Source organism: Sorex fumeus, unplaced genomic scaffold (genome assembly GCF_029834395.1).
Source record: "Sorex fumeus unplaced genomic scaffold, SorFum_2.1 ptg000265l, whole genome shotgun sequence".
NCBI classification, from domain to species: domain Eukaryota; kingdom Metazoa; phylum Chordata; class Mammalia; order Eulipotyphla; family Soricidae; genus Sorex; species Sorex fumeus.
In genome coordinates, this window is record NW_026606322.1 from 7,918,006 (window position 1) to 7,942,813 (window position 24,808).

The 24,808-nt window shown below is 38.3% G+C and overlaps 1 protein-coding gene across 3 annotated transcripts in view; it reads left to right on the forward strand.

The window, feature by feature from the left end:
* LSAMP (limbic system associated membrane protein) overlaps positions 1-20,146 on the forward strand; it is a 1,342,850-nt gene extending 1,322,704 nt beyond the window's left edge. For 2 of the 3 annotated variants that reach the window (XM_056109462.1, XM_056109461.1), the window contains 2 exons: positions 12,370-12,402; positions 19,782-20,146. In XM_056109462.1, coding sequence (XP_055965437.1) covers positions 12,370-12,402; positions 19,782-19,879 — 131 coding nt within the window. In that variant the 3' untranslated portion in view covers positions 19,880-20,146. The remainder of the gene's footprint in view (positions 1-12,369; positions 12,403-19,781) is intronic. The other variant, XM_056109463.1, reaches the window with a different exon arrangement.
* Positions 20,147-24,808: the final 4,662 nt, after the last annotated feature.

Below are 24,808 nucleotides of genomic sequence, written 5' to 3' on the forward strand. Positions count from 1 at the left end.
GAGTAATAGCACTGAGAGTAAGGCATTTGCCTAGCATGTATCCAACCCATTGTTGATCCCTGGCATCCCATATGGTCCCCCAAGCACTGTCAGGAGTAATTCTTGAGTGCAAACCAAGAGTAACCCTGAGCATCTCAGGGTGTGACCCAAAAAGAAAAAATAAATAAATAAAAATAAATTTAAAAAATCAAAGAGTCTACATATGGGAAGACAGATGATGAAGTAAACGATCACAGAAAACTACTAAGTTGAAAGGATGCCTGTATGGAATCCAGGAAGCACCAAACAGAAGAAACTTCGTCTTGATTGGTGATAGATTGGTGAAGTAAAGTTAAAAAGACAGAAAAAAGAGAATTAGACAGTAGCTGGACATTCTGAACTGACAGAGATGGAGGTCTGAGTCATTTTTAAAATTTGGAAAAGGAATCATTTCCACACGGATCATATCTTCTTCCTCAGACACATTTTATTTTATTTTATTTTATTTTATTTTATTTTATTTTTTATTAGTGAAACACCATGAGATACTGTTGTAGACTTACAAACTTCCGTGCTTGGGTTTCAGTTATACAATGATCGAGTACCCATCCCTTCACCAGTGCCCATTCTCCGCCACAATGATCCTAGTAGCCCTCCCACCCCCACTCCTCATCCCCCCATCCCACCCCACCTCTGTGGCAGGGCATTCCCTTTTGCTCATTCTTTCCTTCAGGATCTTGTAGTTTGCAATTGAGGTATTGAGTGGCCATCGTGTTTGGTCTATAGTCTACTTTCAACACACATCCACATCCTGAGCGAGACCTCCAAACATATTTTACTTGGTGTTTCCTCCTTTATCTGAGCTGCCTTTTTCCCCAGCACGTGTTGCCAGCTTCCAAGCCCTGGAGCAGACCTCCTGGTATTTATCTCAACTATTCTAGGGTGTTAGACTCCCATTCTGTTACTTTATTTTCCCCAGATGAGTGCAGTCTTTCTATGTCTGTCCCTCTCTTTCTGACTCATTTCACTTAGCATGATACTTTCCATGTAGAACCACTTGTATGTAAATTTCATGATTTCATCCTTTCTGGCCGCTACATAGTATTCCATTGTGTAGATGTACCAAAGTTTTTTTAACCAGTCATCTGTTCTCAGGCATTCGGGTTTTTTTTTCCAGATTTTGGCTATTGTGAACAGTGCAGCAATGAATATAGAAGTGCAGCGGTTATTTCGACTATACTTTTTTGCCTTTCCGGGATATATTTCCAGGAGTGGTATTGCTGGGTCAAATGGGAGCTCAATTTCTAATTTTTGGAGAATCGTCCATACTGTTTTCCAAAAGGGCTGAGCCAGTAGACATTCCCACCAGCAGTGAAGGAGTGTCCCTTTCTCTCTAGATCAGCGCCAACACCGGTTGCTTTTGTTCTTTTGGATGTGGGCCAGTCTCTGCGGTGTGAAATGATATCTCATTGTTGTTTTGATCTGCATCTCCCTGATGATTAATGATGTAGAGCATTTTCTCTTGTGTCCTTTTGCCATTCAGATTTCTTCTTTGAGAAAGTTTCTGTTCATTTCATCGCCCCATTTTTTGATGGGGTTGGATGTTTTCTTCTTGTGGAGTTCAACCAGTGATTTGTATATCCTTGATATCAACCCCTTGTCGGATGGGTATTGGGTGAATATCCTTTCCCATTCTGTAGACTGTCTTTGTATGTTGGTCACTGTTTCTTTTGAGGTTCAGAATCTTCTTTGTTTAAGATAGTCCCATTTATCTCTGTTTTCACTTGCTTGGTCAGTGGAGAGAGACACATTTTAACTAAAAGAAAAGCCAAAAAGAATTTAATGCACCAATAAAGTTAAAGGCGATGAGATTGGCATTTCCACCTATTATATTTACATATCTGGACACTGCCAACATGGTAGGTATCACAATTTAGCATGAGTTTCTTGGTGGGTCCTGAGACCTTATAGCCAAAGGAATATATAGGAGAAAACAATTCAGCTTTGCAACAGAGATGCTTGATGGGAGGTTTTAATTTTATTGAAAGAATGGCCACGTGCTAAAAAGCCATCAGTATTTCCTCGGAGTTGTTCCATAACCTGCTTATTTACTGTGTTATTTGCATCAGTGAAGCTGTAAGATATATTGCCAGAATAAACTTGCTTCTAAGGACCCGGAGCTCCCAATAAAGAAATCAAGAGAAAGAATTCGAAACAGGAGCTCCCTCACCAGTGCTGCCCAGTGCTAGTCATCACCATACACTCAAGTGCAACAGAAATTCAGAGCACAGAACCACAGAAATTCAGAGCACAGCAGCAATGTTTAATTCCTCATCGTCCTATTTCCCAAAGCTTTAAAACCCCATGAAAACCTAACAAGTTCGCTTTTTATGTCGGCATTCAATTTCCACAGGCCAGTTACCTTGTTTCATAGTCTTTGCATGATTTTATTTTGAGACACACAAATGAAAACACACATGACATGGATTAAAGACAGTTTTGAATCCCTGAGAATTTTAATCTAAATGTATTCACAAGTGGTTCTGCAAGTCACAATTTAGAGCTGGGAAATAGAAAGCGGGAAAGAAACCTAAAAGGAGGAAAATCTCTAGGGACTTAACCAAACCTATATTTTTAATCCTTATTTAGCAAGTCAAATAAATGAAGATACATAAAGCTTTAAAAGTATATAAATATACATAAAATGTATTTCTAAAACACAGAAGATACCATCTATTTTTGCACTAACAACCAAGTATGTTTGTTACTGGAAGGTGGTGCTTTATTAAATATTTAATTCCAACAGGAAGCGACTATAGGATTGTTTGTACCCACCGGGATTGATGAAATCCATTTCAGGCACAAGGACAGACATAATTGTGTCCTCTTTAAGATAAAAACCGTATGTATGACCTGAATACTGTACTGACAGCTTGTTCAAATAAATTTGCTTCTGGAATGTTTTTAATCTTATGCATATTGTTAGGGAGAGTGGTACAGGGAAACCCCTTTATTAAACTTAGCCCCTTGGGCATTCTCTAACAATTTAATTCATTGATTATTAAAAATTAAGCCTCTCAAGCTAAATAAGAAACCCAGAGGGTTTGAGAAAGCTGAGTTGGTGTGAGAGATTTAATGAAGCACTTTCTTTATGTGGGGAGAGCTTAGTGAGACAGCGCTCTCTGCAACAATACGGAAGGCCCCTCAGCAGAACCTGCGGCAGTTAAACCCATCACACACCCATCCTGCTCTGTAGGGCAGCTGCAGCAAGGCCCTCTTAAACCCACATCGTACTCTTTTATGGCATTTACATTTCACGCTCTTAAGAAAGATTGTTGCCTGCAGAAACTGGGCCTGCTATCTCCTCTTCTTTATTTCCCTCTGCAAAACCAGCCAACCATAAAGTGGAAGGAAATTCTCTCCCCTGGTAATGTTCTCAGCCCAGTGCCAATAAGCAACAAGAGTGATTTTTTTTTCTTTTTTCCCAGATTTAGATCATTTGGGGGCTGCATAAATTTGTCTTCATAAATTGTTTTCCAGTCTGATAATAAAAGTTATGTATTCTCATTCTAGGAGAACTTGAAATTATATTAAATGAAAATGAAGAAAATAAAAATCACATGTAGTTCTCTCCTCAGAGATAACACCGTGAATATGATTAAAACAAAAAGCTTACGAAAGGTTTGAACTTTCGGTGTGCTATGAAATATTCAGGTTGAGATAGTCTTCGGTTCTGACCCTAGCGAAGGCTGTACTTCCGCTCTCAAGGATGTTCCTTTCGCAACCACAAGCACAGCGGGGGTCAACCTCACTTACGGGAGATTATCCCAGGGTCCTAATTATTATTATTCAGGTTTCTAATAAATGATCTTTTCTCGTTCATCCATCCCTATTTTTAATTGGATTTTAGTATAAAATGTTTGGTTCATGAAGAGTCCTTAAGGGCTGAAACAATAGCACAGCGGGTAAGGCGTTTGCCATGCACGACGCTGACCTAGGTTCCATTCCCAGCATCCCATATGGTCCCCCCAAGAACCTCCAGGAATAATTCCTAAGTGCAGTGCCCTGAGCATTGCTGGGTTTGACCCAAAAAGCAAAAAAAAAAAAATAGAGTCCACTAGTTCATGAGAGTAAGGACAATTTTTTAAAATTACTTATTGAGAAACTATGTCAGCTTTCATTTTGTCTTAGGGTTTCTTTTCTGGACAACTGGACCATATGTCCAGCAGATATCACAGTAAATTATTCATATCTGTGATTCCCTCTGAAATATTATCAGACATCTGAAATCCATTTCTGGTCACATTTGTCTATGGGAAGAAAAAGCCCTTAGATGTATTTCAAAGTATAGGGTTCCTTTATGACCTACACCTAGCTCAGGGAAGCCATATCCCTTTCTCAATTATTGATGATATGACAAGACTTCTTGGTTTCCCCAGTTTGTTGTGTTCTCTCAGTAGTTAAAATAATGGTTCACCTACGAACTTACTAAGAAAAGACTAAGAACTACAAGATTGAAGTTTAAACTTTTGTCTCAGTTACAACTTTTTCCCCTGAACTGAAACCAAAATGATTACTCAGAGAACACTACTCTAAAATTATTTAGCCTTAGAATTTATACAATACATATAATATGTGTAATACTTGAGAAAAAATCAAAAGTGATAATAAGCCAAATAGAAATCACAGGCATCATTTTTCTATGTCAAAAGAAATGATAATAATAATAACTGTAAGTAGAAGCCGTTAATCCCTAAAGCCTCTAAGTAAAGTAGAAAACCTGCAAGAAGAAATTAATAACTTTCAAAGTGTGGCTTTGAAAATTGAATTAATAAAAATATCCCTCTTTTAAGCCACTATAATAATAAAGGTTTTATTTTTCAAAACCTTAGCAAAATAAAAGTTACAGCACCGAAAAAATAAATTCCCCTGGAGGAACCTCAAGAATGCTTCAGGTCCCTAGACATCATGAGGGAGGAAGAGTCTGAGACCCCAATCTTCTCATGGATTTATTTTATTAAATTTCTTCATGAGGGGCTGGAGACATAATACAGATGATAGGATGCCAACTTTTCAAGGGTTCAATCTGGGTTCAATCCTGGGCATCTCATAGGGTACTTCAAGCCCTGCCAAGTAATATTCCTGAGTGCAGACTGGGAGTTACCCTTGAGCACCAGCAGGTGTGACCCAAAACCAAATTTAAAAAGATCTTCGCAATTTAGAATCTCTGACTCTGTCTCTGTCTCTCTCTCTCTCTCTCTCTCTCTCTCTCTCTCTCTCTCTCACTCACTCACTCAATCGCTCGCTCTCCCTCTCTCTATCCCCTTCTCTCTCGCTCTCTCTCCCTCTCTCTCTCCCATTCTCTTTCTCCCGCCATCCCCTACACCTCAGTTATCTTCCACCAGGTAATTGAAGGATAAAATTCCCATCTAGATTCTCCCTGAATATAGGCTCTTACTTGCCCTAATCCCTTCCTAAAAGTGTCATTAATTGAAATCCTCTAAAATGTCAATTTTCCAAATACGTGTGACATAGAAAATTGGCCTCAAAGAAAGAGGACTGCCCTGTAGAACAGAAGAGAAGCTTTTCTTATGCACCTGAGATCAGTAGGTTAAAAAAAATACATTTGCGTTCAGGTAGACACTCTGGTATTAGAACTACACACATAGTATAAATCCTAAGCTCCATATCTTATATCCAGGTGGGAATGAATACTTGGAAGCATAGGATTAGAAGCAAGGAGTCAGGAATAAAAGGAAAGGCATGAAAATCAACTTTTTGGCTTATAGATGTGTTATATGTTCATCTCATGTTCCTGAGAGAATTTAAAAATGACAAAATGCAAAAAAAAAATAAAATAAAATAAAACATAAGGTAAAAAGTTTAGAGCAGTAAGGTAGTTGCTAAACTATAAAAACTCTGGAGTTTGCATTGAAGGTTCTCTTACCTTCTAAACACTCACTTCAATTGCTGTAGAGAAAGAAAGAAAAATAAATAAATAAAAATAAGAAAATTTTAAAAATTGCTGTAAAAAGGTAATGAATCATATCACAAACTAAGGAAGCTAAGAAAAAGAACCTATGTGAACTTTGAGGAAGATTTTACTTTTATTTTCAAGATTTGCATTTGTATTAGTGATGAAGATATCTTTAGATAAAGCTATTAAAGAATTTGTAATATGAATTTCTACTTGTCAGAATTTAGGGATCGATAGAAGAAAATTCTGGTCCACACGACTCAACTGTGAATTCCCAACAATAAATCTTCCTTGGCATGAAGGAATTGTAGTAGCAGAAGGAGAAGAGAACCTTGTACTACCGAAAGATCTTAGTGAATCTCTTGAGGACTCAAAACATTCATTCACTCACTTTTTAAAAAATGTTTTAATTCACTCACTCACAAAATTCATGCATTTACTCAGCAAACAAATTTTACACTTCTCCTATACGAAACACCATATGAAATAACGGAAGTGAAAAAGAAAGGCATTGTTTGGGCCAAAGAGCTGATTCAGCTAATTCAACTCTTGTTTATTTGATGTCACAAACTTGTCTAATACTGTTTAATATGAGGAGTGTAAAAGCCAGCGTCAAGCATACACACAAATACATTGAAATAATTTTAACTCACTTAAAATTAGTGATATAGTACAGCAGGTAGGGCACTTCCTTGCACTCCACTGCCTGGGATTCGATCCCTAGCACTCAATATGGTCCCCTGAGTACCTCTGGAGTGATCCCAGAGCACAGAGCCCGGAGAAGACCTGAGCACAGCTGGGCGTGGCCCTAGAATCAAAAAGGGATAAAACTTAAGAATAAAAATTTAAAGTCACTTTTTTCTAGTGTTAAATAATTTTCTTCTTACTTCGCCATTCCATCAGAAGCTAAAATTGAAATAAAACTTAGAACTATAATACTTCCAAAGAACTCTTTCTTATACTAGCCTATGCCCATGTTTTGTCCTTTGTATGGCTACCATAAATTCATCTTTTTTATTTTATTTATTGACCCTCCACTGTCATGAGTGTATTGCTAAAACAAGGTCAATGTCTACTGAGATTATTTCCTAAAAGGCACTAAATAATACAGGTCCCAGGATATTTTAAGAAGTGCATGCAGGGAATTCCAACACCGGGACTAATAAGGCAGTTTAATTCAACATCATGAGATAGCCTTGGCTCTATAAATGGAATTATATTTCATTGCTAATATTAAAAAGAAAAATTGCCTATCCTAATAAGAAAGATCCCCTTTTGAGACAGAACCTTTCACACCTGCCCTGGACACTGAAATGTTAGTTTCGTCCCTTGTTGCCACCTGGTGGACAAAGATGATTATTTTAGACAGCAGTTGGGAACATGTCTCAGTTTAACCACAAGATGGCAGAACACAACCAAGTTTTCAAAGAGCCAGGTTCAAAATTTAAAAAAAAAGAAAAAAAATCAAGATTTGCGATTTGCTCCTCAAAAAAATATATTCTTTTCCAACAAAAGTAGGTAAAAGGAAATTGTTAAGCGCTACATTTTGTTTTTTAAAGGACATAGAATATTAAATTCAGATCATTATTATTTCACATAGGTTTAATTTTGACAATAGGAAGAATTTTCTAAAATTTAAGTGGTAAACTAGTTTGGTTTTTCAAAACATTTTAGTAAACTGTACATTTTAATCTGCTCTTTGTGTTTGTGTGCGTGTGTATTTGTGTGTCTGATTTGGGCCATACCTGGCAGTACCTCAGGACTTATCCTTGCCCTTGACCTCCAGGTCACTCCTGATCAGTGATCATTCCTGACTGGGCTCAGAGAATTAACTATGGTTGCAGAGATCCAACCTGGGTCGTCTGCATGCAAAGCAAGCATCGTTCTCACTGTACTATCCCTTCAATCTATTATCTGGTTTTTAAGAATATTTTCTTAATGGAATAAACTAGTTGCGGAAGAAAATGCCTCTTTGGGGGCCAGAGATATAAGACAGGAGGTGCAGGCACTGACTTGTTTCTAAAAGCTCGTGATTCAGCCGCTAGCACCGCCAGGAGCGACCCCCGAGCACAGAACCAAGAGTAAGCCCCAAGAGCCTCCAGATGTTGCCCAAAAGCCCAAATAAATTTTAAATGTTTAAAATACTTCTCTTAATGACGCATTTCGTTAATTAGGGGGGACTTCTGTTTCCTAATAAATACATTAAATTTATCGTGTAAATCTGCATTGCTTACACAGTTTGCTTGTTAAAATATGTATAACGTATTTTAACAAATATTTTATTGATACTTCTTTCAGAAAGTTTTTTAACCACAGATGGGACACAACTCTTTTTCACTAAGCATTTACATATCTTAGCAGTATTCTTGATATAATGTTATACATTACCTAATTTATATCACAAATTCAAATTCTTGGTATAATATTATACTTTACCTAATTTATAGCACACATTAATAGGACCAAAAATTAATAAAAATCCCTATATAGATAATGTATGCGGAGCAACATGCATTTTCTGCATTTTCAGCAGAATCTTTAGTCTGCTGGTGCCCTGTTTTCATAAGAATTACTTGGAATTATTCCCATGAGGTGTGTGGATTAGGAATAGAGTAGTCACGTATATTTTTTATGTGAAGATGGTCTCATCAAAGAATTATCTCCCTTTGATTAAAGAGCATTACTCTGGGACTTCTAGGAATCCTTGTCAACTTTAAAGACTGACAAGTCAAAAGGCTTGACCAAAGAAAGTGAACTGTTTTATACAAGAACAAAGTCAAACTCACCCCAGCAATTAATGACTCATTTAAATATCACTGGACTTGCAACCCTAAAGGTGTTTGCTTCTATAAAAATCCAGATGAGCATTGTGCAATGGTGGACAGATTTATGGCTAGAAAACCGAAAATCCTACATTTCAGTCTCAGTTCCGTTTCCTGTTCCCTTGGAGTAACTGATTGGCCTCTTTAAGCTTCGATTTCCTCATCCTCAACAAGCACATTCTCTACAATGTCTTCCTTTTTGTCCTTTATTTATTTATGTTTTCATTGAATTAATGTGAAATATGACATCATTTATGTTTCAGATATCTGTCATTACAAATCACTATCTTCATGCAATATTTATGTTCATCACTGAAGTCCTTACAATGTCTTTTCAACAACTTTAATATATATTTATTGTTTGAGTATAAGCAAAATGTATATATTTGGATTTCAAAGAAAAGGTATTAGAACAAAAATGGTAAAAGAAAACATAATGGCAGTGTTCTGTACAGTTGGGATGTCAGTGAGCAGATCAGTGAGTCAACTGATATAGAGCAGCGTTCTAGCTCTTGATGTAGAAGCTGAATTCGCTTCTGGACTACAAGTGGCCACTGATAGTGGCTTCTGATAGGAGATGAGCAAAATTCTAGCTTCATCTTTCTGTATGGACTTCCAGCAATTGTTAATTATCTGCAACCAATGTATCAGAAGGGTGACTACTTGTGACTTGAGAATTTTTAGAAGTATATCTGGAAGTCCACCAGAATTGTGATTCTAAAAGATGTTTGCACTGGACTGGACTCCCCTTTATTTCAGGGATAATTGAGGGACACTCCCCTTTAATTAAGGACACTTTCCTTATTTGTAGGCAGGTCTTGCTCTTATGAACCATCTGGTGGACACTAGTTTTGCTAATGCTTAATTGTAGCCAGACACTTTCAAGTCTTCAGACAGAAGGACAATTGTGACATTCTACAAGCCAACGTAAGAACTCCCAGAATAGTATTCCTTCTGAACACTTCTCTCTACCATCTTTTGTGGTTGGGCAAGAGAAAAATCAGGACTGACTCCTGGCTCTGCAATCAGGGATCACACCTGCGGGGCTCTGGGGACCATCTGGGGTCTTGGAGATAGAACCTGGACTGGCCACATGCAAGGCAAATGCCCTACCCAATGCACAATCACTTCATCCTTTAAGTCATTTTCTTATAAGCTGCTATTCTTCATATCACTCATTTCAGTTTTAATTTTAAATACATTTGTCTGAGACTTTGATTACTGCCTGTCTTCAGTCACACATTGTGAATTCCATGACTGTTCACTGTTATGGTGCATAACAGTGAGATAATAGATCGCATGGAGCTCCAGAAACTTTGCAAATCTAATTTTGAGTAGTTTGCCTTTTTTTTTTTTTTTTGCTAAACCAGAAAATAAAAGTTCAGCTACTCCTATTAAATTTTGATTTTACAGTCATTGACCCTTTGCTAAGAGGATGCTTGGTATAATTTTTATTTCCTCTTTTTTCAGGCATTCTATACCTTCTATCCTGAGCCATTGTACACTAAAGAGTCAGTCATGCATTGAATGGACCATAACTGTGGACAGTCATGGAATTCACAATGTGTGACTGAAGACAGGCAGTAATCAAAGTCTCAGACAAATATATTTAAAATTAAAACTGAAAATGAGTGATATGAAGAATAGCTGCTTATAAGAAAATGACTTAAAGGATGAAGAGATTGTGCAGTGGGTAGGGCTTTTGCCTTGCATGTGGCCAGCCCAGGTTCGATTTCCAAGACTCCAGATAGTCTCCAGAGCCCTGCAGGTGTGATCCCTGATTGCAGAGTCACGAGTCAGCCTTTTGCACCACCAGGTGTAGTCCAAAAACAGACATTGTTTTTCAAATAAAGGAACTTAGTATAATAAGCAGTCTATGGAAGACTTCACTGTGTCAGTAATAACTAAGGATGAGAAATAATAAATGATATTTACAGTAGCTTGAACATTGGACCCTAGACCATGTAGCAGAGAAAACATGATATCAGAGAAAATAAACAATGGTACTGGACATAAACGTTTCACAAATGATAAATTCATGTAAATAAATTTAAGTACGAATGTTACAGGCAGTAAAGAGGAGAGAGGTGGTGATAGTGGTGACAGGGAGCATATGGAAATCATGCTAAGGATTTTGGTACTTATCCTGAAATCTGCAAGAAAGTATTTACATGCTTTAAACAGTACAGTGAAATGACTAGAAGTCCATTGTAAAGAGGGATCTGGCTTCAGAGTGAAATCATTTTTCTTTCTTCATGAAAACATGTTAGTCTAGCATATTCCATATTCCACACTCCAATTTGAATGTGCAATTCTTTGTTTTAATTCATGCAGCTCTCTCCACTCTCTGAAGAAGCCTATCTTTTTTTCTTGAATCTGCTCTCTCTTCTTTCTTTTCTGATAAAATTCCACTTTAAAAAATTACATTATCAGCGTATATCCTTAATATAGAAAAATATTTCCTGGCCATGTAGACTTGGGCACCTAAATCTGACCAGCCATCCAAACAGTCCTGAGAGTCAAATAGTTATTTTATCAAAATTTTGCATATTTACTTTTAATGATGTAATATTCTTGTGGCTTATTGATAAGACCACATAAAGGTACATTATTTATCTTATAAATGCTGACATGTATTTATATATTAAATTATAGCTCTTAAAAATGTTCTATGTGCCAGACCTCACCGAGTCACTAGAGATGCAGCGATTAACAAAATACACTATTACTGCTCCATAGATATGTTAGAGTAAGGCAGACAAAACTCTGAGCAATAAATGTACAATGCGATGCCATGGAGTGGTATGTGTTATTAACACCTGATGTATTACTAAGCACAACAAAGAAATAAAGGGAGAAGACTTTCCTGAGTTGGTAGCATTTTAGCAGAAATCTACACTAGGTGACTGAACTCCACAGAAAATAGACCAAGGAGATTAAACAGCACATGCAGAGGTTCTAAAGCTGACCTAGGCCGTGTGGTAGAAGAGCAAGGTTGAGTGGAGCAGATTAGGGGCAAAATGGTAGAATAAGGTGAGGTATCAGACACATATTTTGGTTCCCTAAATCGCAGTCAAAAGTACATACTCATGGGGCTGGAGCGATAGCACAGCGAGTAGGGCATTTGCCTTGCACGCAGCCAACATGGCCAACACAGGTTCGATTCCCAGCATCCCATATGGTCCCCCGAGCACCGCCAGGAGCGATTCCTGAGTGCATGAGCCAGGAGTAATGCCTGAGCATCGCTGGGTGTGACCCAAAAAGCAAAAAAAAAAAAAAAGTACATACTCAGAATTACTGTATTGTCTACAGTAATGTTCCACCACAGATAAAATCAAGCATTTGTAGTTGTATTTCTTCTTTTGTAATTTTTTTGCCACCTCTACACCTGAACATTTTTTGCAATAGAGCAATCTCTTTCTAGATCCCTAACTTTTCAGTCTTTCCCCATCTATGTTCTTCTTAGAATGCTTTTCCACCTTTTCTCTCATTTTCCTTTCAGTGGAGAGTACCAAACTAGCTCTGTGCTTATCCCTAATTGATAGTTGTTTTTTTTATCTGTTTTTGTTTTGCTAAATGTTTCTTTTTTAGAAATTGGTACCACCGTGCACTTCAAGCAAAAAGGTATGGTTTTTTCTTTCTCATTAACTTCTATATATTAAAATTTAAAAAGTTTTATACCATTATGTCATTAATATAAAAATGAATTTATTTTTTCTCAGTAATTTATGATAATATGCCCCAAAATACCATTAACCACTGCTTTTTTTAATTGTGAACTTTTTCTTTCACAAAAAGTCTCTGATCCAACCCATTTCCTGGTATTGCTTTCAACAATTATTCATGTTTAAGTATCTAGAACTGAGCAGGTTTTTCCCCATCCCCAAGATACTTAGGTGCCCATGGTTAATTATTGTGCAGTGACACTTTTGGGAAGGTTCACTATCCAGTGGCAGAGCCCACGTTATCATTTCCTGTTGGTTGTGTGTGCAAACTCCTGCTGGAGGTAAGAGATGGACTTTGAGCGGACAGTACTTGTCTGTGTCTCAGCAGTCCCCAAGTCTTCGTGTAACTCCACCTGCTCATCCTGCCATATTTCTGGGATCTACCAAGAACTTCAGTTTTATGCCTTCGAGCTGCCTTTTGTACCCCCGTAAACCACGTGTTTATAAAGTGTTCTTTTCTTTTTTTTTTTTTTTTTTTTTCTTTTTTTTCCCCTTTATTTTATTTTATTTTTTTTAAAGTTGTAGATTTACAATTTTTTGTGCTTTGGTTTCAATTATACAATGATCAGATACCCATCCCTCCACCAGTGCCCATTTTCCACCACCATGGATAATATCCCTCCCACCCCCATCCCCCCATCCCCCCGTCTCTGTGGCAGGGCAATCCCCTGTGTTCTCTCTCTCCTTTTGGGTGTTGTGGTCTGCAAAAGAGGCATTGAGTGGCAAACATGTTCAGTCCATAGTCTACTTTCGACATGCATCTCCCCTCCTGGGAGGATCCTCCAAACATCCTTTATTTGGTGCTCCCTTCTCTATCTGAATAGCCCTTTCCTCTAGGATACCCGGCTGGCCTCTAAGTTATGGAGTAATCCTCCTGGTGCTGATCTCAGCTATTCTTGGGTATTAATCTCATACTTTGTTACTTTATATCCCCCAGATGAATGCAATCTTTCTATGTCTATCCCTCTCTTTCTGACTCATTTCGCTTAGCATGATACTTTCCATATTGTACCACTTGTATGTAAATTTCATGACTTCATCTTTTCTAAGAGCTACATAGTACTCCATTGTGTAGATGTACCAAAGTTTCTTTAACCAGTCATCTGTTCTTGGGCATTCAGGTTTCTTCCAGTTTCTGGCTATTGTAAAGAGGGCTGCAATGAACAAACAAGTGCAGATGTCACTTCGACTATACATTTTTGCCTCTCTGGGATATATTCCCAGGAGTGGTATTGCTGGGTCAAATGGGAGCTCAATTTCTAATTTTTTGAGAATCGTCCATACTGTTTTCCAGAAGGGCTGAACCAGTGGACATTCCCACCAACAGTGAAGGAGTGTCCCTTTCTCGCCACATCCACGCCAGCATCGGTTGCTTTTGTTCTTTTGAATGTGGGCCAGTCTCTGAGGTGTGAGATGGTATCTCATTGTGGTTTTGATCTGCAAGTTCAAAACTTCAAACCATGAACCCAAAGCAACAAACAATGATCACTGACAAAGTCTTTACAATTCAATAGAACCCCCTAGAGTGTCTGTCTGAGCAAGAGCCACAGATAAATCTGCACAGCCAAGCACCGCCATCCTTAATCACTTGCTGCCTCCCACTTGGACTGGAAATTGTCTTGTATGAAGATGTCTTCATCAAGCCTCAGAGTATATGAGGCAACTAAGATCATTCTCAACAGTAAAACTTGTTCTTATGCTAGACAAAAGCCTGTTCTTAAACTGGACAAATGACCAGAAGTCACAGAAATTGTGGATAGTGTGTTGCCCTCTGGAGAGGACATTGATTACAGCCCATTTTTCACAAATCCTCAGAATGTAGCAAGAAAAAAAACCTGATTACATATTTATTTATACAAAAATATCACAGATATATATGATCATATATATCACATATCATTTATGTGTCTATGTGCGTACATATATATATATGTGTGTGTGTGTATATATATGTGTGTGTGTGTGTGTGTGATCATTGGGCAAAAAGAAGAAATATTCTCATCCTAAACCCCTTTTCCCTTTCCAGTGTGATGATTGTCAGTTACACTGAAATTTCAAATGACTATTTTTAATAGATTATGGTACCTCAGGTCTTGATGTGAATGAAGAAATAGAACAAATAGAAAAAATAGAAAAGAGGCTTTTTCTTTTCTTTTCAAGTTTTAAAGTCCAATGTGATTATAGTTCTTGTCACCTCAAGTTGCTATAGAGTTCAAATAAATTTTAATGCATACCAAAATACTTGAAGTTGTTTGATGGGGAACATCGTTTTAACTTTACTGTGAAAATTATGAAGCTTTACCCATTTCTCTTGATATAGAGGAAACAATACCATGTAATGAATTATGTAATAGGTGACAAAATTCAATTCTAAGACATTTCTCAAAAATGTATATATGTTTATATATTTATTTTTATGTATGTACTCCACGCCAGGCTATTTCCACTCGGGGAGCCCCAGAGGGGGGTGGACAGAAGCCCTCCCCACCCCAAGGGACCCAGCCCCGGCAGCCGACCTCAACCCTACCGCTGCCACACTCCAGGCAGCTTTCCGGACCATGCAACACATCATAAGACACTTTCTATCCATTTTCCATAATTATCACACCATATTTCATGGGGTTCAGACAGTAGGCTACAAATCATAGAGAAATATATATATATATAGATAGATGCCTCTCGGAGAGCCTGGCAAGCTACCGAGAGTATATTGCCCACACTGGCAGAGCCTGGCAAGCTCCCTGCGGCGTATTCGATATGCCAAAACCAGTAACTATAACAGGTCTCATTCCCCTGACCCTGAAAGAGCCTCCCACTGTTGTCAAAGACGAGTAAGGAGAGGCTGCTAAAATCTCAAGGCTGAGACGAACAGAGACGTTACTGGTGCCCGCTTGAGTAAATTGAAGAATAACGGGATGACAGTGATACAGTGATACAGTGATGTTAATATATACACATCTCTCTAATCTATTAATTTTATTCCCTCAAAGAAAGTTGTACTTATTAAAATTGGACAGTAGGTGGCCCCACAGTCAACCTTATCAGTCTTTTCTTTAAACATGGCTTCCCTGTATATAAACATGCTTTAGCCTGTACAGTTAGAGAATATCAAAGAGAGATTTAGAATAATCTGGATTTTTATTTATCTTTGCTTAACAACTGTTTAATATATTACTTTTGTTTTCTCTTCAATCACTCTGATGAATTTGACGAAGTCAAGCTAACCCCTCTGTCCTTTTTTTAAATATATGACAACTATTTATGGGGGAAAAATAATCCACTGATTCTGATTCCTTAACAGCTGGGATAAATGACCACAGATCACCGAGGGCATGAACAATGACTGTTTTAAATATTCTACTCTCAAATCCAGGGAAAGGAGCCCTAACTACTTAGGAAAGTAATAGAACATGCCAACATTATTCGAATCATAAAGGTTCTAAGTGCATTTGCTCTAAGCAGACGTTGGAATCACCTTGTATTTTCTTTGGGATTTTATTGACAGATGACTGTGCTGGTGGGATCCAACATCAGATTTCTATGTCTAGAAATTTGCCCACTTTTTTTTGTATATTTCTCACTTTTAGGCATAAATCCTCTTTACTAGCACTCTCTTTACAAAATGTGGTGCACCTTTCATCTTGTTACAGAATCTCACCTATCATATTATACTAGAGATGAGAAACTTGACCTGGATTGTTGCCTCAAGGCACCCAATTTTGCTGCAGCTGAATTTTGTCCTTCAGATCCAAAATTAAAAGTGACCCAATTCAACAAATCACTGCTTTTGCTTCACAGTATTTCATACCTTTCCCTAGTTAAACTCCATGACTAATATCAATAATGCTGCTACCATTTATTGAATATTTTCTGGCTACACATCTCAAAGTGTGTACATATGCACACACACACACAACGCACATACACAGAATCCAGTTAAATACCAGATAAGATTTGTCTGTTATATGAAAAAATATGTAGCCAATTTTTTATTGTGGTTCTATTTTCCCATCTATTCTTAAGGCTAATTTATGTTTGCAGACTCTTGCTTTCATTATATCTGTCAGTATGTAAAAGCACTTGCTGAGCTTGGCCATCTGGTATGAAAAATAAGATTTATCATTTGCATTTCCACAAATAAGCAGAAATTTCATAACTATGAGCTAAAACATAATTAATGATTTTGCTGATTATTCTCCCCTGAAATAGCCATTAACTGAAGTAGTTTCCCATGCAGTAATATATATCTATAATTGCATACACACTTGCGACGATTCCTCAACTAACACCCATTTACAATTTCAATTTTTTTCAAGGCTATTTGTTTATTCTCAAAACTAATTATGAAAAAGAGCAGGTCATGTTAACACATCAAATAGTTATGTAAAGCACTTAATAAATAATTGATAGAGATGAAGATATAGTAACAGATCCACAAAATGCATTTTATAGATTATCAACATTGTCATATCGGGATTTCCTACAGAACATAAAGTGCCATGTAAAGGTAGTATATGTGTCTCAATTGTGTGTATTGAGAACTAATAGTATGTTTATATCATATACCTATATATGAATACATATGAATGTCACTAGAATTTATATAATTCCACTGTATATAGTTGTTTAAAAAGTACATACATTAGCAATAAATAATGTACTGTACAAATGTCTTTGCTTTCTTCAGTAGTTACTAGTCTTCAAAGAAAATAAGGGGCTGGAGCAATAGCACAGCAGGTAGTGCGTTTGCCTTGCATGTGGTCGACCTGGGTTTGATTCTCAGCATCCCATATGGTCCCCTGAGCACCACCAGGAGAAATTCCTGAGTGAATAGCCAGAAGGTAACCCCTGTGTATTTCCAGGTGTGACCAAAAAAGCAAAATAATAATAATAATAATAATAATTTTACATTTTGCCCAAATACTATTCAACTCCAATGTATTTTGAGGTCACAGTCACGGTCCTCCCGTTGTTCATGGATTTGCTCGAGCGGGCCCAGTAACGTCTCCATTGGAGACTTTGTTGTTACTGTGTTTGGCATATCGACTACATCTCAGGTAGCTTTCCAGGCTCTGCCGTGCGGGCGAGATACTCTCAGTAGCTTGCTGGGCTCATGTCATCTATATTCAGAGCAACTAAAATGACAGGAACACTGGGACCTGAAATCCTAGAAACTTTCCTGAAGAGGCAACATTAAAAGTTTCAAAAAGCCAGAAAGTCAGGAGGTGGGGCATGGAGCAGGTGGATGAAAAAGAAAATGAGCTAAATCACACAGGACCTGGATTCTGACATCTGGTCCCCAATTTACTGAGCAGCTCTTAGGTGTGAGCAGTAAAGCCTTACCTGAGTGAGAGACTGGTGCTTCAATCCCCTGTATAGAAACACATTGTGGCCCAAATGACAAAAGAAAAATAATTAATTAAAAAATGTAAAGCACTTAAAATACCTAAATGCCATTTGCCAAATATTTGACAATATCTGGCATTCCTTTACTATATGTGCCACTATGACAAGCACAGTTTGTGAAGCATATGTAACAGTAGCTTGTATTAAAATGCTGTATAATTGTTGGCTTTGGTTACATGTATCGCTACTACCATTATTTTACATAAATCTGATTAAAAGAACATTTTTAAAATTCAGCAATTTTCCTGCTACTTGACTGTTGAGCTTATATGTTTGTAGATAGCTTTGGAAACATTCTCATAGCCAAGGATACTGCCATTGCACTTGCAAACCATCATAGTGTTAAATACACCACACACACATACACATACACACACGTACACACACACGCACATATTTACACTTTCACACTCAGTCACACTGATTGATTTGCATAAGATTCCTTAAAAACTTCAAAGTGCCCACAATGACCGCCAAAATGGATTTTCTCTTTTTAAACTTTTATTTCTTTTTAATAAAAAGGGGCTGGAGTGATAACGCAGCAAGTAGGGCACTTGCCTTGCATGCAGCCAACCCAGGGCGACCCCGGTTTGATTCCTCCACTCCGCTCGGAGAGCCCGGCAAGCTACCGAGAGTATTGTGCCCGCACTGCAAAGCCTGGCAAGCCAACTGGTGTATTCGATATGCCAAAAACAGTAACAAGTCTCACAATGGAGACGTTACCGGTGCCTGCTCGAGCAAATCAATAAACAAACGGGAGGACAGTGACAGTGATTACTTTATAATATTAAGTACCCATGATATACAATAATTTTAATGATAGGGTTTCATGCAATCTCTTAACACACCACCCCCCACCAATGTCCCCCTCCCTTTGAATATTGATCTGTATCAGAATAAAAGACAAAATGGAACCAGTAAAAAGCTTAAGAGGAACATACTTCAGTAAGACCCACTTTTTCTGTGAACATACAGACTTTGTCTGGATCTTCCTCTCTATTCCAATCTCTTTCTTTCTTTCTTTTTCTTTCTTTCTTTCTTTCTTTCTTTCTTTCTTTCTTTCTTTCTTTCTTTCTTTTATCCACATTCCCTCAAACCCTTCCCAGTGAGAAAATTTAGGTTCACTGTTGGATACACACAAGCTTACACCTTGGCAGGGGTGGGGGTGGAGGGAAAATTCAATCCTGCCTTTGGTTTCAACCCGTCTTTTAACCTTCCTGGAGTTTGTTTTTGTGACTCTGATTGTCTTTGGTTTTCAATTGTGAAGCACTGAGTGACTGCTTTGGACCAGGTGATCCTATGCTCTCTCTCAGCACTCCACTAGTGGTTGTCTACCTTACAGCTAAGGTGCCACCCAGCCCTAACTGTTATTTTGAAACAATCCCCAACTCCCATTAGCAAATAAATAATGACTTTTCCACTCTGGAGAAATGAGAGTCGCAGATTGGTGCCATGTTTTATTGATGGAGATGCTTTGATGGATCGTCTAGACCAGCCCGTGTCTGGTTGCTGAAGGACCCTTCCCAATGCGCGGAATCTTAATGAGTGCTGGCATCTCAATGCTCGGAGGGCAGAGAAAGCAGGTGGAGGCTGGGTGAAGAGCAGCCTGCTGCTCTAGCGGACATGCCAATGAGAGCCGGCATAAGGATTTCTCCAGAGAAATCGTTTCGTACTTAGAAGAGTTTCAACCCATGAGACTCCTTCAGGTACTCAGACCTCAAGGAGGAGGCAATCTTAGTCAAGATTGGGAGCCTTTCTTAGGCTGACTTGGAGGCACTGGCACAGTCTGGCTTCTCATAGCACTGCAGTCGCCTGCGATGGAGAATTGGACCAAGGTTAACTCATTTTCTTTCTTCTCTCTTTGCACTGCAGGACCTGGGTCGGTGAGAGGAATAAACGGATCCATCAGTCTGGCCGTACCACTGTGGCTGCTGGCAGCGTCTCTGCTCTGCCTTCTCAGCAAATGTTAATAGAATAAAAATTTTCAAATAATTTTAAAAAAAACACACAAAATGCGTCACACAGGAAACAGAGAAAAGAGAGAGAGAGAGAGAGCGAGGTGGAGGGAGACTGTTTATTTCACAACTTTGTGTGTTCATAAATGAAGGGGGAAATGAGGAAAAGAAGAAACGACAACATTTCCAACCATTTCCAAATCCATCAATAAAGAATCGACTCTAATTCGGGGTGGGAAACGTTCTACGGGCTACATGTATATGTAAGCAAATCAATGCTGCGTAGAGATCAATTGTGTTGAGGATATTCGGATGTTGTAAAAAATAAGACACTTGCAGAAGTAACAGTTGGGTCTTGACCCCTCTCCCCCATACACACTCTTTATCCTTCGTTTTGGTTCATCTGCGGGAAAAGGAAAATAAGAAGGCCTCGCCTTTGATGTCCATATGCCCATCATCTTTCTATTGTTTTTCACTGGAGCTGACCTGTAGCTATTTCCGATTGTGAATGAGATCCACGCTGGCGTCCTGTGTGGAGCCTTTATCTGGCTTTCCTGCATCCACTCCCACTCCAACTTTTGAGACCCCATGTCCACCTCCAGCGTCTTCTCCTCTCCCCCACCCGCATCCCGGGTGGTCCCTTTGCCTGGGTCCCCGCCACCCTCTCCCCTGCGCCCCCACCAGCCCCGCTCAGCGCTCGTCGTGCCGCAGATGCTAGGAAGTGCCACTTTAATTTTCACCACTGTGCTCGCTCTCACGTGGGTGTACATGTGTGTGAGCGTGTGTGTGTGTGTCCCTCTCTAAAGCATGCCAAGGGAATGGTCCATGTGTACATAGACTCATTGTGCTGTAGATACTGTCCCGCACTGTAATTGTGAGATGCGGCTGTGGCCAGTTGCTGGGGGGGAGAGGGTGGGCAAGGAACCCCGGGGCAGAGTGCCTCCCCCATTCACGGCTGTCACATGACATCAGTGTGCATTCAAACCCAGCGGTGCCCCTTCCGAGGGAGAACCTCATCGTCCTCCTCCTCCAGTCATCAGAACCCAGTCAAGAGTCACTCAGAATATCACTGTAAATGAAAGTGCCTACTATCCATGGGGTGAGCAAGTGGATGAGGCGACCGAGGAGAGGAGGTTTCTGATTTCACTCTTGTTTCATGAGGGATTCATCTATGTCCCGGCTTTTCGTAGGTTTGGTCCTGCTCCGCTGCAGGCATCAGTCGCATGTGTTAAGTAAAGCCCCCGAAGCAGGAAGGTGTCCGTCTCCCTGGGCGAACTCCCCGTGAACGGATGATGAACCACGCGGAGAGCCTAAGCAGCCCGGTTTTGCCCCCTCCCTAATCTTCGAATAACACTGTATTTGCCCCTGTGGATTCCCTTGAGCAGAGATGGTTTTCCTAGTTCAGATAAAGTTCAGTTAACAGTGAGCAAGGTAGAAACAGTAGAGACAGCTGTCCATCCTCTTAATCGTCTTACAGAGACACTGCCAGAGAGTTCTAATGCCATTGACCCTAGCAGAAGGGATTCATTCCTTGTGCTCCTTTGCAGATTGCTGTTCTTTCTTCCAGGCTAATTTGCTTGCCCTTATCTTCCTTCCCTTTGATGGCACTTGCAACATCTTTATCATAATAGCTCATCAGGATCCAAGGCCAGGCTACTAGGAATAGGTAACATTGACCTTCCTGCTCACTTTTGCCTTTCAGTCCCCGGAAAAATACTGGGTGAGTGATATGGTGAGGAAGTTTACATCTATAGAAGTGACGCTGACAATAATTCTAAATCGTAACCTAATTCTTTTAACTAAAAGAACTGGGGGACTTGAAATAATTCAGAGAGAAGCTGTATGCATAACACAAATCTTGGAATCACCACAGAATCAGAAGGATTTGCTTGGAAAAGGCTTTATGGAGAGAAATGGCTCTCTTCATGGAGATCTTTGGAAGGAAACCAACCATTGTTTTCACTTTGAATGTAGAAGGCATTGGAAGTTTCTGGATTTATGAAAAGACAAAGAATTATTACTAGGGTTGCAATTGAAGTATTTTCACATACCCAAATATGAGAGGACAAATAAAGGGAGGGAGGAAAGAGAGGAAAACAGAGGAAAGAGGAAAAAAAGAAGCCAAGATCTAGAATATGTGTTGAAGACTCTTTCCAGTGAATCTTACCTTTGAAAATGATGATCTCCTTGTAAAGCTATGTTTTTTAATCTGTGCTTGATTATTTGTTGTAGAAGTTGATCACTAGCCTTTTATGATGTTGCAATTTAGAGTTGAAACAAGACAAATTGGGATTGAGGATCAGTAAGAGTTTTTGTGACAGGTTAGGGTGCAAGATCTAAGTTCCTATTCAAAGCAGAAAATATTGGAAAGGAAATAGAAAACTATAAATATGAAGCATCATTTATTGACAATCAAGATTCTTTTCTCACAGTTTGGTCTTCTTGCTACGGGAATAAAAGCTTATCATCCTTATGATAAATGTTTCCCACATACTGAAAAGCCAACCATCCCTTAAATGGCAGCTTTTGACAAGTGCATGCCAACATAAAGATGGGAAGAAGAGAAAACAATGAATCCTAATTCAGTTTAGTATCAGCTTCAGAAATGTATCCATGCTGATGTCACAGGCTTCATATATCTGACTTTCTTATTGCCTACAACATATTTTAAGAACAAGGTCTTGGTTTTATGGAAGAGTAATCTTTATGGAAAGGAATGTCATTGTTATATTAGCATCATTTGTTCCCTAAGCATTAAAAAATAACTATATATTAAACAGCATTAAACATACACTGAATATTGTGGTGTTTGCATAGATTTATACCAGGACCTGGAAATTGAAAAAATCTTATCCTGACTTCTGCTTCAGTACAAATATTAGTCCCCCAAATCCTGTATGTTTAAAAATAGTACTCTAAACAATTTGAAGAATGGAGAGAATATTGCTTGGAGAAAGATAAAGGACAAGGTAGAAGCCCCGGGCTATTACCAAAAGTCTCAAAATGGGACTTCTAAAAATTTAATTTAGTATTTGCTATAAATCCCTTAATAATCTTGTCCATTGGAAACCAAAGCTTGAATCCTTACATTGAAAAGATGCGAACAATATATGGAGCAGAATGAAATGCATTAATCTGAGTGGCTAGTATATTTGAGGTCTTTGCTTGCAAAATAAAACTCCACCAATTCACCTAGCAGAATTCTTAGATACGATCTTCAGTTAGGGAAGCAGAAATGACCTTGACCTGGGATGCATCCTGAAGAATGAAAGCAATTGTAGGTCTTAAAATTGCAGAATTATACCACCTCTGTCATTTTTCATCAGAAGGTTTGTCTTTGTGGGAAAGACATTCTTAGTTTTGAAATAGAAATTCCCTCTCTCCTAAGAAAAGTAAGGCTTCAGGAAAATCCAATGTCTTTTCTGAGGAAAGAATTGTTCCAATAATCTTTGCCTTCTCTTTTCCAAGTCAGACTTGCCATGGAAATTTTTTACTCCATATTTTGACAACTGGGGCTATTCATAGAGACCTTATAAAGGAACTAGTGATTTTCATTTTCCTGGAGGACTGAAACTACTTTGTTTCTCCTCCACAAATGGACTTACCTCCTTTACACACAAAAATTAAGCTACTCAGCATGAAATTGTTCTGAATTATTACTTACTTGCTTATTGTTAGCTTCCTATTATGAGTCATAGGTTCCATCACCAAGTTGGTTGGGAGCTCATTATTCTACTGATTTGTCTCCCAAAATCTAATTTTGCTCCTTTCAGGCCTTGAATTATTCGTCGAGAAATAATATATACGTGTATGTATTTTTTAATCTTATCCTTACAGATGCTATAATTACAATATTATATGTATTAAGGGACAAATCTAGAATAATGGTTTAAACTTAAAAAAAGAAAGCTGAATTTGCTTAAGAAAAAAACGCTATGTTTCAATTAGAAAGATGTAGAGTCCTATTTTTTCCACTCTTGTGTTTATTTGTTTAAACTGAATTTGCTTAAGAGCCATGTTGTGTGGGATTAACCATGGCTTCTTTTTCTCTTCATCTCCATAATCTTTTAGCCTAGATTTAGTTTTGATTTCCAGTAACTGACTTTTTTTCTTAGAACTATCAGCACAAGGCTATATCTGACCTACTAAAAACTACTAATACTTTGAGGATAAATATTAAACAATGTACCACACAAAAGGTGAGATAAGACTTTGAATTAAGAAATAAAAATCCAGTTTAGTAACTCTTCTTTCTTAAGCATTTAAGATAGTTATCCTAAGACTGCACTTTCTCTAGTCTTGTAGATAAAAATGCAAATTTCTCATCATGGTTGGCATAATATCTCTGAACATCTCACTAAATGCAATTTATGTGCATACTCGCAGAAGAGAAATAAACTATTCTCATTTGTATTTAGCTCTGTTGTCAAATGTGACCAACTAAAATGCAAGAAAGAATTTGTTTTCACCCAGCAATATACATTACTTTCCTCTTGGCAAGAAAGCTGGTGTGAATGTTAGGTTTAGGCTTAACATTTACAACAGCGCAAATGTTTATGAATATTATGGAAAACTTATTTTAAAATCTTGATTTCCTTTCAGCGCATTTACATACTGTGTGCTGATTAATAAATTAGGCACCAATCATGTGTAAATCAATGTAAATCACTAGTTTATGTACATAATATAAACTATGTAAACTTCATTTTTCATGCAGGGCCCAAGTTAGTGAAATCTATGAGTCTTTTTAAAAACTAAACTAAAAATAGCTTCAAAAATAAAGCCTTTCACAAGTCAGAATGGGAAAGAGGGTGACTAATGACCCTTATGCAAGTTTGCCCCAGGCTCACAGGAGCTGTCAAAGATTCCCATCATACCCAAGCCAGAGAGTTCACCTTTTAGCTCCTTAACATAACTTGTGATTTTCCCAGTTTCTGCCACAGT